Here is a 13,971-nt window from a genome sequence, read left to right as displayed (position 1 = left end):
TTTGTAGTGTAACTCCAATGCGATCTTGATTCAGCGACGAAAGCAGCAAACTCTGCGTAATAAATCCGAGACACATCGATCAACTAATGCAATTAGGTACTCCACTGGCCTGAGCTACCGATCTTAAAGTAGCCGACAAACCCATCAACCATATCAAGCAACCGACAATGCAAAAAACGATATACACTTACTTGTATACTAACCACAAATAACAAACAGTGAATCAAAAGGACAAATGTTTTAACAAATCAAAGGGTTCATCTCTAGGAGAACCTGGTGTATTTAATAGAAATTAAACAAGCTAATTTAAAAGAAAATGTTTTCTCAAATAAATAAATTCTTAAATAAAAGCAGGTGTTTAAGATTAAGTATTCTATGCTGACTCCGCCATTGGGCTTCCTGACCTTTAGTTTAATATTGTTTTGGTTAGTTACTATGCTGAGTTTTATATTGCTTTCTAGACTTTGTTCATAGAGTAAATTCTGCGTCATTGGGCAAAAGATTGAGGTTTAGATACTGACACAAGCTAAATCTCTTTGTTTCCACAATGAGTTGCTTTAATTACTTTTTCCTTATAAAGCACAAAGCGGAAACATGAAAATTAAATTAAAATATTGCCAAAGATGCCACATCAAATGCAGAAGGTTAATTAACATTTTAGAGCTCATTTTAATGTTTAACAGTTGTAGGTTTATGCATTTAATGCAAACCTTTGGCTTTACTTAACCAATCTTTTCTATCCCTGAGATAAGCCAATGTCAGTGATCTTGCACTCTCAAGCTGCGAACTTATACCGCCCTCTCCTCGTTTCCGGGTTCTATAACTCCCAATGGCATCAGGGCTAGTGCTATACCGTCCTCCAGGTTGATCAGTGGCTTCCTGGTATTCAAGGAGAATTCATACTCGGAAAGGAGCAGAGCCAAGGCCAGGCGCAGTTGCAGCTGGGCGAATTGTACTCCAATGCAGCTGCGTGCACCCACGCCGAATCCGAACCAGGTGCCCTGCTGCTGCAGCGAATCCCGCGGTCCGCTCCAGCGATCCGGCTTGAACTCCTCCGGATCCGGATAGATATCCGGATCGTGATGGATGGCATGCGTGGGAATGATGAGGAACAGCTCCTTGACCAGTATGTACTTGGGATGGTCCGGAACGGCATAGTCGTTCAAGGTGCGACGTAGGATGTACGGTGTTATGGGATGCATGCGTAGTGTTTCGTTGATCACCTGGCCCATGAAAGCCAGCGACATAATGCACTCGTGGGTTATGTGACCCCCATGCCGCTCGATGGCCCTCTTGACCTCCTCCCTCACGCGCACCTGCAGTTCTGGATGCATTGCGAGTTCGTAGAGTACATATGACAGAGTGTTGGCCGTTTGCTCGTAGCCCGCCTTCAGAAAGACAACTGAATGGGCGGCCAACTCATTCTGCAGATGGGCAGCTAGTTCCTTATCCGATTCATACTGGTGGGTGATGAACTCCAATGCCTTCACGTCGATCAGCAGCTGCAAATAGTCCTTATGACGCTTTCCGGACGCCTCTCGCTGCTCCACAATGCTCGTAAGTAGCTTTATAAAGTACTCCTCCGCCTGCTTGGGCGTGCGACGCATGCGCAGCATGCGACAGAAGTTGGGGAACCGTATCATCATCAGGTTCATGAGGTAGCCGTGTTTGTGGCTATTCAGGGCCAGCTCGGTCATCTGCTCGAAGTCCTCCAGGGGATACGTTATCCGCTGTTCGGCATTCAAGCCAAAAACGCACTTGGCCAGGGAAGACAGCACATAGCGCCGCATGATCTTCTGTATGTGAACGGTGGCATGGGGCTGGCTTATCAGGGTGCTGCTGACGGTCAGGAGGAGCTGTTCCGCCTCCTCGTAGAGGCAGTCGTACAGCAAGGACATGCGATCGCCCTCGAGGCTGGGATCCAGTTTCTGGCGCATCTCCTTCCAGCTCTCGCCCCGCAAGGCGTACAGATCGCCCGACAAGGGATCCGACTTCTGATTGCAGTACAGGCCGCGATCATTGAAGTTCCAAAAGTCCTTGATCATTATCTGCCTGATCAGCTCCCGATCGAGGATCAAGGCTCGCGGCTGCAGCAGAGCGTAGAAGCCGCAGAAGGGACCGCTTCCCTTGAACTTCTTGTATATGGCCGAGTAATGCTCCGCCTTCATAGCCTCCGTACTCAATGTCTGCGTCATTATTTGCCTAATGATAGGCCACAGCTTTTTGGGTCTCTCGTGCGGAATGTCCAGATAGCGCCAATAGTCTCGCTGATACCGCGCCGCAATAATTAGCAGAACCAGCAGCCCGAGCACCAGCAATCCGATGATGAGGAAAATGATCCACATGTTTTGCATTTCGTACGTTTGTTTGCTCTGAATCACATGCACACAGCCCGTCTGCGAATCGGAACCACTGATTTGTTTTTCTGTTCGGTGGGGAGTTGGGGTTCCACTTCCAGTTCCTGCCCGCCCCACTATCTCGCCACCCACTCACTCGCACGGCGGCTGTATCGCGATCCCGCTCTCGGACGTCGACTGGTGTCACCAACTATGATCTAATGCATCGCTCAGGAGCGTTCTCGAATCTCGTTCTCGATGGGGTAACGTTCATTAGCGAGGCGCACGATCCGACTGAGAGTGCTGCGGAGAAAAGTAACTATTTACGATACTCGCTCCCCACTTGCTCCCCAGGTGCGAGCTTTTAATTTGTTTCTTCGCCGCTTTTCGAGTGCGCTACACTGAAGCTCGTCGGCCTGAAGCAGGTGGGCGTCTCACTGAGGCCAGACGGACATACTTATTGCTTTATTTCCAATGTTGGTGGCACCATCGTTCATGCGACTCTTGATATCTGAATAAACAAAAGATTGGATCGGAATGCCACACACATGGAAAATTGAAGCTGATCATAAATTCATAAAATTCAACATTATAAAATGGGTTAAATGAAGTATTCGATTTGGTAGCCTACAAGTTATTTCCTGTATACATTTGCCATCAAAATTTTGGCTTTGTAGGATATTAGCGCAGTGACTTTGGCCGGTCCCATACCCTTATCTATACGCTTTTGAGTTCATTTTCGTTTGTTATCAATTTGAACCGAATTTTAGTACACCTTTTTGTTGGGGCCATATAATATTGGGGTTTTTTGTACAAACACATTATATCCTCTGCTTCTAATTGTCCAACAGTAAGCTGGTAGCTGATAATATGCAAAATGGATTCATTCCTCATTTGTAAATGTACTTTTCATTGATACATTTTACGCCCAATTAACCTTTAAATGGCGTGCAAAAAAGAAAAACAAATGGACAAAAGAAAAGCTCAGCCACAAAGCTGAAATAAAGCCAAAATAAATAAAAAAATTCGAAAAGCTGGCCGATTTAATTACTTGTTGTAGTTGCCCCCATCCGCACTTGAAATCTAATCAAATGTCAAACAAATATGACTGAAAAGGTGAGCAGTGCCGTTGCCAGATCCGTCAAATATCACCAAAGTAATACCCACATCATATCATACCATATCATGTTTCGCTGTCGATAGAACACGAACCCCATCTTATGAAGTAGCCACTAGTTTTTCGACGCGAGGGGCAGAAATTAATTATCGAGGGCTCGTCGAAATACAGTAGAAACTGCCTAATGTTTATTGTACTCATAGGATGTTTTTTAGTTTTAGGTCAAAGTATTTAATAGTTTGTACTTTAGGTAGTAAAGCTGTGCTTCAAAGAATGAGCTCTAAGATTAAATCACATTTTGTATGAAACCAAGTTGCTAACATAGTAATTTCATTATGGTAGGTTAGTAGCGTTATCAATTGGAAATGAAATGAAAAGTAAAAGTAGTTCTTGAACTGACTGGTCTAACCCATATAAATGTCATGTTAATTTGAATTGCAAACGTTTATTGATAAGGGGATGATACCCTAAGCCCCAGACTGCGATAAGTCACAGTGCGTCACTGTACAGTACTAACTCACTATTTTTTCCGGTATGTAAGGAAAAATGACCGACAAACTAAAAAACAACTTTATTGCTAAGTTTTCATGTCGACGTTGGTCTGTGTCCTTATCTTTTTAGACTGATCATACCGTACTATTATAGTCGTCTCACAGTTGCTGGCACAAACGTAAACAAAACCTGAGATTACTCTCCCTTTCCAGAGACTGAAAATGCATCGTCATGCCAAGTAAGTAAGTTCCAGCATTTAAAAGCACTTCGTCTATCGCTTCCCGAACCAGTCGTATTCGAAGATCAGCGGCCATAGCATGGCATTGACTTACCTCCTCTTCCAAGTGGCAGTCGCCCTACTGGCGATCTTCACCTACTATCTCCACCGCAAGCTGACATACTTCAAGCGTCGAGGGATTCCCTTCGTAGCACCGCATCCCATCAGAGGAAACACGGAGGAATTACAGAAGACCAAGAACATCCACGAGATACTCCAAGATCACTACAACAAATTCAGGGAAAGCAAGGCACCATTTGTCGGATTTTACTTTTTCCAGAATCCCACGGCATTTGTCATAGATCTTGAGCTGGCCAAGCAAATACTGATTAAGGACTTTTCGAATTTCTCGAACAAGGGCATATTCTACAACGAGAAAGATGATCCCATTTCTGCCCATCTCTTCAATCTGGACGGTGCCCAGTGGCGTTTGCTAAGGAACAAATTATCCTCAACCTTCACATCCGGTAAAATGAAGTTAATGTATCCCACCGTTGTGTCTGTGGCCAACGAATTTATGGCCGTGATGCACGAGCAAGTGCCGAATAACTCCGTTCTGGAGATACGTGACCTGGTGGCCAGGTTTACGGTGGATGTGATCGGAACCTGCGCCTTTGGCATCAAGTGCAACAGTCTGCGAGATGAAAAGGCCGAGTTTCTGTACTTTGGAAAGAGGTCTTTAGTGGACAAGAGACATGGTACCCTATTGAATGGCTTCATGCGCAGTTATCCCAAGTTGGCCAGGAAATTGGGTATGGTACGAACTGCACCACATATTCAGGAATTCTATCGCAGAATTGTCACAGAGACCGTGGCGGTGCGGGAAAAAGAGCACATCAAGCGCAACGATTTCATGGACATGCTTATTGAAATGAAAAATCAAAAGGAAATGACTCTGGAGAATGGCGATGTGGTCAGAGGATTAACCATGGAGGAGGTCCTTGCACAAGCCTTTGTGTTCTTCATTGCTGGCTTCGAGACGTCCTCCTCCACCATGGGATTTGCTCTATACGAATTGGCAAGGAATCCGCACATTCAAGACAAGGTTAGGGCTGAGGTGGAGGAGGTCATGGAGCAACACGGGCAAAACTTTACCTATGAGTGCACTAAGGATCTTAAGTACCTCAACCAGGTTATAAATGGTAAGCACATTATTACGTGAAATAATGAAATCCTACTGATTTCGAAAATATCCCTGCAGAAACCCTGCGACTGTACACCATTGTGCCCAATCTGGATCGAATGGCCGCCAAGCGTTACGTGGTGCCCGGCCAACCGGAATTCGTCATCGAGGCTGGCCAATCGGTCATCATTCCCTCATCTGCCATTCACCACGATCCCAGCATTTACCCCGAACCCTTCGAGTTCCGACCCGAGCGATTCTCCCCGGAAGAATCATCCAGTCGGCCCTCGGTGGCCTGGCTGCCGTTTGGAGATGGTCCTCGGAACTGCATTGGCCTGAGATTCGGACAGATGCAGGCCCGCATTGGACTCGCTCTGCTGATCAAGAACTTCAGATTCTCCACGTGCTCGAAGACGCCCGATCCTCTGGTCTACGATCCCAACTCATTCGTGCTGGGTGTGAGGGACGGCATCTATCTGAAGGTGGAGCTCGTCCAACAAATTGACTGAAATCTCTTAATTAAAAGCCAAGGCTTCCAAAAACAAATAGCAGCTAAATAGATGGTAATTTCTTGAACCTAAGTCTCATCGAATCATATTGGGGTAGGTCCTTTGGCCATTGATCTATCTTTTGTTAATTGCCAGTTCCATTCCGTGCTCTCATTTTGTATGATGTTAAAAGGTGTGAAGTGTGAGGTAGATTGTTTGAATTCAATAAAAATCCTATTACAAACAATATTATGTATTCCAGATCTGAAAAGCGGGGTATTTTACCATCGTTAGCGAAGTAGCTTCAAATTTATCAGCTTGCCCCAGTCAGAACTCACAGAAAATCGCAGTGATAACGTTGCGATTGCGATAGCTAGTTTTTTGATTCTCGGTCACAATGACTGCCGATTTTTGAGCTGGTGTACTTAAAAGCGCGAACAAGCTTTTGCCATCTCAGTACGTATCAAACGTTTAGCAAACGCTGAAGCAAAACGAGTTCCGTCCGATGAAATATATTTCAAATACTATATAGCCTACGAATCATGTCGGTTGGAACTGTGCTGCTGACGGCGCTGCTGGCGCTAGTTGGCTATCTGGTGATGAAGTGGCGCAGCACGATGCGGTACTGGCAGGACTTGGGTATTCCCTGTGAGGAGCCACACATCCTAATGGGCAGCTTGAAGGGCGTGCGAACTGCGCATTCGTTTAACGAGATCTGGACGAGAAATTACAGAAAGTTCCGTGGAACCGGACCATTCGCTGGCTTCTATTGGTTCACCCGGCCGTCTGTTTTGGTGCTGGAAACATCGCTGGCAAAGCAGATCCTGATCAAGGAGTTCAACAAGTTCACGGACCGCGGCTTCTTCCACAATGCCGAGGACGATCCTTTGTCCGGCCACTTGTTTTTACTTGATGGCCAAAAGTGGAAGTCCATGAGGAACAAGCTCACCTCCACGTTCACGTCCGGTAAAATGAAGTACATGTTTCCCACTGTGGTCAAGGTGGCTAATGAATTCACCGATGTTTTTGGCCAATATGTGGCAAAGTCCCCAGTTGTCGAGGTGAAGGAGCTTTTGGCGCGATTCACCACCGATGTTATAGGCACCTGTGCCTTCGGCATCGAGTGCAGCAGCCTGAAGGAGCCCGATTCAGAGTTCCGGGAGATGGGTCGACGGTCCCTAACCGAGCGGCGGCTGGGAGCAGTTGGAATCGTATTCGTCAATAGCTTTCCCAAACTCGCGCGTCGCCTCCACATGAAAATGACAGCGGAGCCCATCGAAAGTTTCTTCATGCGCATCGTTAGGGAAACCGTAACCTACAGAGAGCAACATAATATTCGTCGGAACGATTTCATGGATCAATTGATCGATTTGAAAAACAAGCCACTGATGATGTCACAATCCGGGGAGACTGTTAACCTAACCATCGAGGAGATCGCAGCGCAAGCTTTTGTATTCTTTGCGGCTGGCTTCGAAACCTCGTCGACCACCATGGGATTCGCCCTGTACGAACTGGCCCAGCATCAGGACATTCAGGACCGGGTGAGGGAGGAGTGCCAGGAGGTATTTAAGAAGTGCAACGGGGAGTTGAACTACGAAAGTATGAAGGATTTGGTCTATTTAGACCAGGTTATATCGGGTATGTAGCATGTGCGGTTTCACAGCCCTCTCTAACTTCAGTTTTCTACAGAAACCCTTCGATTGTACACCGTACTTCCTGTCCTGAATCGCGAGTGCCTGGAGGACTATGTGGTTCCCGGACATCCCAAATACGTAATCAAAAAAGGAATGCCTATCTTGATCCCTTGTGGAGCCATGCACCGCGACGAGAAGCTGTATGCCAATCCAAACACCTTTGACCCCGACAACTTCTCCCCCGATCGTGTGAAGGAACGCGATTCCGTGGAGTGGCTTCCGTTCGGCGATGGTCCCAGGAACTGCATCGGGATGCGATTTGGTCAAATGCAGGCCAGGATTGGACTGGCTCTCCTGATCAATAACTTCAAGTTCTCAGTTTGCGAGAAGACTACCATTCCCATGGCATACGACAAGGAAATGTTCCTCATTGCCAGTGAATCTGGCATCTATCTTAAGGCTGAGCGAGTGTAATGCCTTTTATAAAAAATGTTGATGGCAAATATCGAACAAAATTTATTTGGTTAGAACTGGTTAGAATATTATTCTAGTGTCTTTGGTTCGAGCCAAACTAAATTCGACTGTTTAGAAAAGAAAGGCCCAAGAGTAGACTATGGTAACATTATTATTATTTATGTTCGGATTGGATTAATGCGTTTTTAACTAATATCAAAAATGCTTACATCTTTAAATGATAGTTTAATTTGATAAGTCTCAGTATAATGAAAAATTGAAAACTATTACAAAGACTAATTCACAAAAGTTTTTTTAAGTGTATCTGATCATTTTAAAAGCTATATTTCCAGCATCCCAATTATACTGTATAGTGCATATGCTTATATATATACTCACTAATAAAACGGGTATGACGAAATCTGAAAAAAATTTTCCGTCGAGTAAGAGAAGACCGAGTATAACCGAGTTTTGTTCTCTTTCCAATTAGTTGGATCATTTACACGGGCAAATAAAGAGTAGAAAAATGTGATCCAGATGTGAAATTGCGTTTCACATTATATGGGATTTACAAGTGGTTCGGGAAATTCTCTTCTCAATTTCACCTTAATGTTCTACTAAGTTGCGAAAATTATTCTTCATTTACTGATATTATTTTTTTCACATCAACTTTGTTATTTTTTATATCCAATGTGTGGGCAGGTTGGTATTATACCATTATCAACTCTTTATGAATGAGTAAAGAGCAAGTCATCGTTATTATTGCTTTTATTGTACGTTCAGCATGACAACTGAAATTAAAGCGCTTGTGAAATAAGAGAAGACTGCTATATAAATTTAAAATTTAGATTTTAATATCGCTTGCCTTTTGCACGACCCATTAATTTTATTTTACCTTCGACGTAGAATGCAACTGTAATCAACACAAGTTGATCAGGCTTAAATTACCATGTTTAGCAAAATATTTTTACTTTTTTTTAGAGGAATTACAAAAAAAACTTCGATCTCATAGGAAAGCTTTTGACTACAGTGCAATTCATTTTGTAATGCAAATATAGTATACATAGCTCTCCTGGTATGATCAGTTTTCTCCCGAGTAATTAAAAGTTATCCAAATTTAGTTATAAGTAGAGAAGATCTTGTTCGTTTTAAATTATCTTTATTAAATAAATATGTAATGGTTACGATTTCTTCTGAAATCTTACGTACAAATATACAAACTAAATTACCAATTAAAACAGCGTATATAATGACTGTAGGTGAGGTTATAATTTATTTATAGTTATAATTAACTGCATGTGAAAAACTATGAAAAACTATCACAACGTTTTAATCAAAAATTACATTCCATATTAGTAGTGGTATTAGTATTTACGACGCAAGAACAAAGCTTTAGCAGAATATTTCAGTAATTATCTTTATAACTTTCCCACTCTACTGACTTTCAAGTGAATTCCACCCTTTGAGCTCATCAGAATATCATCGATCCTATATTCCAAGGGTACGACAGTTTTGGTGGGGTGAAGCTCAAACTTGAAGTTGTGGACTAACAGAGCCATGCCAACTATGACCTGCATCCGCCCAAACCGAAGTCCGATGCAATTCCGAGGACCATCTCCAAAGGGCAGGAAAGTGCAGGCAGGGCGCTGTTGCACCTGATCCTCGTCAAAACGCTCTGGAATAAACTTCTCGGGCTCTGGATAAAACTCTGGATCGTGTTGTATAGCCAGTGTGGGGATGATTATGCCCGTTCCTTTTTCAATGTTATATTTCGGGTTTGTATGTTCGTAGGCTTGAGTTGCAACGCGTATTAAATGACCGACGACAGGACGTTTCCTCATGGTTTCTGTAAGGAAATTGAAGTAATGTTAGGAACGTAGTGACGAATCGCACCGGTAGTGTGCTGTAAGTGAAGGGGAATTACATAAATTGGGAAACTTACCATCGATGACCTTTTCCAAATAAGTCATATCTCGCATGCTGTCGTAGTCCAGTTTCCCATTATGGTTTTTCAGGACGGTATCAATTTCAATTCTAAGCTTATCCTGAATATCCTGATTGCTGGCCAGCTCATAAAGAGCGAATCCCATTGTCGTAGAACTGGTCTCAAAACCAGCCAAGAAAAATATAAATGCCTGGGCAGCGATTTCATTAAAGGTCAGTCCATTTTCCTTGTCACCATTGTCGTATTTCAATTTCATTTCAATCAGCATGTCCATGAAATCGTTTCTCTTCACATTGTTCTTTACGCGATAGTCAACAGTGTCCTGAATGATGTTCATGTAAAAGTCCTCGACCTTTTGCACAGTCGCCTTCATTCGCAGCTTGGCGGCCAGTTTGGGGGCTCCGAACAGCAGTAGATCCATGGACTTGCCATAGCGCCGCTCGGTGATCGCGGCAGTGCCCATTTGGACAAACTCCGCCTTGGGATCCGACAAACTGTGGCAGTCCAAGCCAAAGGCGCAGCTCCCGATGACATCGGCGGTGAAACGGGCCAGCAAATGCGTGATCTCCATGGAATCGCCACTAGCACTAGCTGTTTGATCAAACACCCGTATCAGATCATCTCCCACGGTCAGGATAGTGGGAAACATGGACTTCATCTTGCCAGAGGTAAAGGTGGGCGTTAGTTTCTGGCGCAGACTCTTCCACTTCTGACCATCGATATTCACTAGGTTGGCGGACAGCGGATCGTCGCGTTCGTTGTGGAATACACCGCGATCGTGGAACTTTTCAAACTCGCGAATCAGCACGGTCTTAACGAAATCAATATCGGTTACAACCACCATCCGCTTGAAGTACATGTAAAACCCCACAAATGGTCCGTCGGTCTTGTTCTTATACTTGTTGTAGGTTCGCTTCATAATTTCCGATAGTTGAATGGTTTTCATTAACTCGCTGGTATTACCGAACGGAATCTTGGGCTCATCGTGGGGAATGCCGCGCCGCTTCCAGTAGTTAAAGTGCTGGCGCACATACCACGCGGCGAAGGTGATAGCTCCGATCAGCAGTACGATCAGAACGGCCATTTCGGAACAACTGAAAATCCGACCGACGGGCTCGGCCTTTTATACCCGACAATCGGACTCTCTTTCCGGCGTTGATAAAGAGTATGAAAGTCCACTCAGTGGATATATTATTATGTATGCTCTTACGTTTTCCCATGTAATAGTACCCCATGTGGCTCTAAATTATTATTTTACACGTTACTCTTTGAGTATAAGGGCATACTAGATTCGTTGAAAAGTATGTAACATGCAGAAGGCAGCGTTTCCGACCGTATAAATATATGTATGTATGTATATGTATATAATGAATATGTCTTTCGCACTTCCACTAGCCGAGTTACGGATATCTGATAGTCGGGGAACTCGAACATTCGGGGAACATTCTATATTGTTGTTTTTATTATTTCCTATTTATTTAGACTTGCAGAGTTCGTGGTACAACAAAAGTTAGTATTTGTATCTTTAAATTGTACAAGCTTAGAATAATTAAAAATGGCGAGTCATCGTTACTGGAGCATTTCTTGTTTGCCTTGGTAACGACAAAGTTCTCAAGTTTCTGTCTAATGTAATGGTCTGGAAAGCTACTATTATATAGTTTCAGTTCTCTTTATATGAAACACGATTATTTAAATATTTCAGCAGATAACAAAGAAGTTTTCCAACGTCCAACCAACTTTAACCAGTCATAGACAAAAATCCTACTCAATTTTGGAATAAGTTGAGATAGGTTAAGGTATACTTGTTTACGCGTAAACCAAATGACTCGTAGATATAAGCTCTTTAGAAGAGAAATTCCCAGCTGGAAAAGAAGTAAATAAAGAGGCAGCATCAACAAATTGTTTTGAGTACACATGCGAAACTAATAAATAATGTGAAGTGCTTCTCTCGGGTTTTGCTAGCTGCGCAAGCTTTTTTGATTCCAGTAGGTTTATGAAGCTCTACTGGACTACATTTGCGATATATTTTTGAACGGCAACCATATTGATCACCGCACCCAAGCTGATGTCATGGGTGTTTATATGGTTCTATTGACAATTGCGGTGGTGCTAGTGGGTTATCTATTGCTGAAATGGCGTCGTGCCCTTCACTACTGGCAGAGTCTGGGCATTCCCTGCGAGGAACCACACATCCTGATGGGCAGCCTGACGGGAGTGCAGACCAGTCGATCATTCAGCGACATCTGGATGGATTACTACAATAAGTTCCGTGGGACTGGCCCCTTCGCGGGCTTCTACTGGTTCCAACGACCCGGAATACTCGTGCTGGATATTGCGCTGGCAAAGCTCATCCTGATTAAGGAGTTCAATAAGTTCACCGATCGTGGTTTCTATCACAACACGGAGGACGATCCCCTGTCCGGTCAATTGTTCCTGCTAGATGGCCAGAAGTGGAGGTCTATGAGGAGCAAGCTCTCCTCCACGTTTACGTCCGGAAAAATGAAGTATATGTTTCCCACCGTGGTGAAGGTGGGCCATGAGTTCATTGAAGTCTTTGGCCAAGCGGTGGAAAAGTCGTCTATTGTCGAGGTCAAGGATATCCTGGCCAGATTCACCACCGACGTAATCGGCACATGCGCCTTTGGCATTGAGTGCAGTAGTCTTAAGGATCCAGAGGCCGAGTTCAGGGTAATGGGTCGTCGAGCCGTCTTCGAACAACGCCACGGACCGATTGGGATTGCATTCATCAATAGCTTCCAAAATCTGGCACGCAGACTGCACATGAAAATCACCCTGGAGGACGCCGAACACTTCTTCCTCCGGATCGTCAGGGAAACAGTGGCATTCAGGGAGGAGCACAACATCCGTCGCAACGACTTTATGGATCAGCTAATCGATTTGAAGAACAGTCCACTGACAAAGTCTGAGTCCGGGGAGAGTGTGAACCTCACCATCGAGGAAATGGCCGCTCAGGCGTTCGTGTTCTTCGGAGCTGGCTTCGAAACCTCGTCGACCACCATGGGATTCGCCCTGTATGAACTGGCCCAGCATCAGGACATTCAGGACCGGGTGAGGGAGGAGTGCCAGGAGGTATTTAAGAAGTGCAACGGGGAGTTGAACTACGAAAGTATGAAGGATTTGGTCTATTTAGACCAGGTTATATCGGGTATGTAGCATGTGTGGTTTCACAGCCCTTTCTAACCTCAGTTTTCTATAGAAACCCTTCGATTGTACACCGTTCTTCCTGTTCTGAATCGCGAGTGCCTGGAGGACTATGTGGTTCCCGGACATCCCAAATACGTAATCAAAAAAGGAATGCCTATCTTGATCCCTTGTGGAGCCATGCACCGCGACGAGGAACTGTATGCCAATCCAAACACCTTTGACCCCGACAACTTCTCCCCCGATCGTGTGAAGGAACGCGATTCCGTGGAGTGGCTTCCGTTCGGCGATGGTCCCAGGAACTGCATCGGGATGCGATTTGGTCAAATGCAGGCCAGGATTGGACTGGCTCTCCTGATCAATAACTTCAAGTTCTCTGTTTGCGACCAAACAACAATACCAATTGTATACAGCAAAAAAACTTTCTTAATATCAAGTGAGACTGGTATCTTCTTGAACGTTGAACGCGTTTGAAATTTCGATTTTTTAATATTTTACTATCTATATATGTACTTTTATATCAGCTTATCTGTGAATAACCGCATTAGCATGATTGTGAACTATCATAATTTCATTTTGGATATTTTCTCATTTTTATAAAATTATCATTTTATTTTCTGGGTTATATATTGCCTAATAAAGGCTTGTTATTGCAAATGCCATATCCTGTTTCCTGAATTTGAGGTAGGTTCGCTTGAGGATGCGGGCCAGCGGCATCGTTCTCCAAAGTTCGCTGGTATTGTAGGTGTAGTTTTGGAGCACCCACCAAGCGGCGAGGGTAAGGACACCGACCAGCAGACCGAGCAGGATCGCCATTTCGAGCAGACTGATTTGGGAAACCAATTCCAAGCGCGGCTTTCATGTAGAAGAGCTTCCCCACCAGCTATCGCTCGCTACTTTTATTTATAAATCTTAACTGTTTACTTCCAGGTAGTGCTGCTTAT

At 44.3% G+C, this 13,971-nt stretch overlaps 5 protein-coding genes across 5 annotated transcripts; 3 read left to right on the top strand and 2 right to left on the bottom strand.

The window, feature by feature from the left end:
* Window positions 1–238: 238 nt before the first annotated feature.
* On the bottom strand, window positions 239–2,641 carry LOC6548981 (probable cytochrome P450 317a1). The gene has a single exon (XM_001975528.3). It carries the CDS (start codon window positions 2,352–2,354, stop codon window positions 789–791), a length of 1,566 nt encoding a protein of 521 aa, XP_001975564.2. The 5' UTR covers window positions 2,355–2,641; the 3' UTR covers window positions 239–788.
* Window positions 2,642–4,231: 1,590 nt separating this feature from the next.
* Window positions 4,232–6,080, top strand: LOC6548982 (cytochrome P450 6a8). Its single transcript, XM_001975529.3, has 2 exons — window positions 4,232–5,364; window positions 5,424–6,080. Exons 1-2 carry the CDS (start codon window positions 4,263–4,265, stop codon window positions 5,852–5,854), a joined length of 1,533 nt encoding a protein of 510 aa, XP_001975565.1. The 5' UTR covers window positions 4,232–4,262; the 3' UTR covers window positions 5,855–6,080.
* Window positions 6,081–6,292: 212 nt separating this feature from the next.
* Window positions 6,293–7,972, top strand: LOC6548983 (probable cytochrome P450 6a21). Its single transcript, XM_001975530.3, has 2 exons — window positions 6,293–7,471; window positions 7,523–7,972. Exons 1-2 carry the CDS (start codon window positions 6,376–6,378, stop codon window positions 7,939–7,941), a joined length of 1,515 nt encoding a protein of 504 aa, XP_001975566.1. The 5' UTR covers window positions 6,293–6,375; the 3' UTR covers window positions 7,942–7,972.
* A 1,195-nt stretch (window positions 7,973–9,167) lies between these two features.
* On the bottom strand, window positions 9,168–10,965 carry LOC6549102 (probable cytochrome P450 6a20). Its single transcript, XM_001975531.3, has 2 exons — window positions 9,863–10,965; window positions 9,168–9,766 (listed from the first exon to the last, which is right to left on the bottom strand). Exons 1-2 carry the CDS (start codon window positions 10,947–10,949, stop codon window positions 9,339–9,341), a joined length of 1,515 nt encoding a protein of 504 aa, XP_001975567.1. The 5' UTR covers window positions 10,950–10,965; the 3' UTR covers window positions 9,168–9,338.
* An 876-nt stretch (window positions 10,966–11,841) lies between these two features.
* LOC6549103 (cytochrome P450 6a9) lies at window positions 11,842–13,689 on the top strand. The gene is made up of 2 exons (XM_001975532.3): window positions 11,842–13,031; window positions 13,083–13,689. The coding sequence occupies exons 1-2, from the start codon at window positions 11,936–11,938 to the stop codon at window positions 13,499–13,501; spliced, it is 1,515 nt and encodes a 504-aa protein (XP_001975568.1). The 5' UTR covers window positions 11,842–11,935; the 3' UTR covers window positions 13,502–13,689.
* The last annotated feature ends 282 nt before the right edge of the window (window positions 13,690–13,971 follow it).

Source organism: Drosophila erecta, unplaced genomic scaffold (assembly GCF_003286155.1).
Source record: "Drosophila erecta strain 14021-0224.00,06,07 unplaced genomic scaffold, DereRS2 tig00000092-arrow-pilon, whole genome shotgun sequence".
Classification (NCBI taxonomy): domain Eukaryota; kingdom Metazoa; phylum Arthropoda; class Insecta; order Diptera; family Drosophilidae; genus Drosophila; species Drosophila erecta.
Note: the sequence above shows the minus strand (reverse complement) of the source record. Positions and strands in the feature narration are given on the sequence as shown.

Bases quoted from the DNA above. Each gene is read 5' to 3' on its own strand.
- LOC6549102 (XM_001975531.3), bottom strand. From the start codon at position 10,949: ATGGCCGTTCTGATCGTACTGCTGATCGGAGCTATCACCTTCGCCGCG. The intron at 9,767-9,862 runs GTAAGTTTCCCA...ATTTCCTTACAG, and splicing joins TTTGGAAAAGGTCATCGATG to AAACCATGAGGAAACGTCCT.
- LOC6548981 (XM_001975528.3), bottom strand. From the start codon at position 2,354: ATGCAAAACATGTGGATCATTTTCCTCATCATCGGATTGCTGGTGCTC.
- LOC6548982 (XM_001975529.3), top strand. From the start codon at position 4,263: ATGGCATTGACTTACCTCCTCTTCCAAGTGGCAGTCGCCCTACTGGCG. The intron at 5,365-5,423 runs GTAAGCACATTA...ATATCCCTGCAG, and splicing joins CCTCAACCAGGTTATAAATG to AAACCCTGCGACTGTACACC.
- LOC6548983 (XM_001975530.3), top strand. From the start codon at position 6,376: ATGTCGGTTGGAACTGTGCTGCTGACGGCGCTGCTGGCGCTAGTTGGC. The intron at 7,472-7,522 runs GTATGTAGCATG...AGTTTTCTACAG, and splicing joins TTTAGACCAGGTTATATCGG to AAACCCTTCGATTGTACACC.
- LOC6549103 (XM_001975532.3), top strand. From the start codon at position 11,936: ATGGGTGTTTATATGGTTCTATTGACAATTGCGGTGGTGCTAGTGGGT. The intron at 13,032-13,082 runs GTATGTAGCATG...AGTTTTCTATAG, and splicing joins TTTAGACCAGGTTATATCGG to AAACCCTTCGATTGTACACC.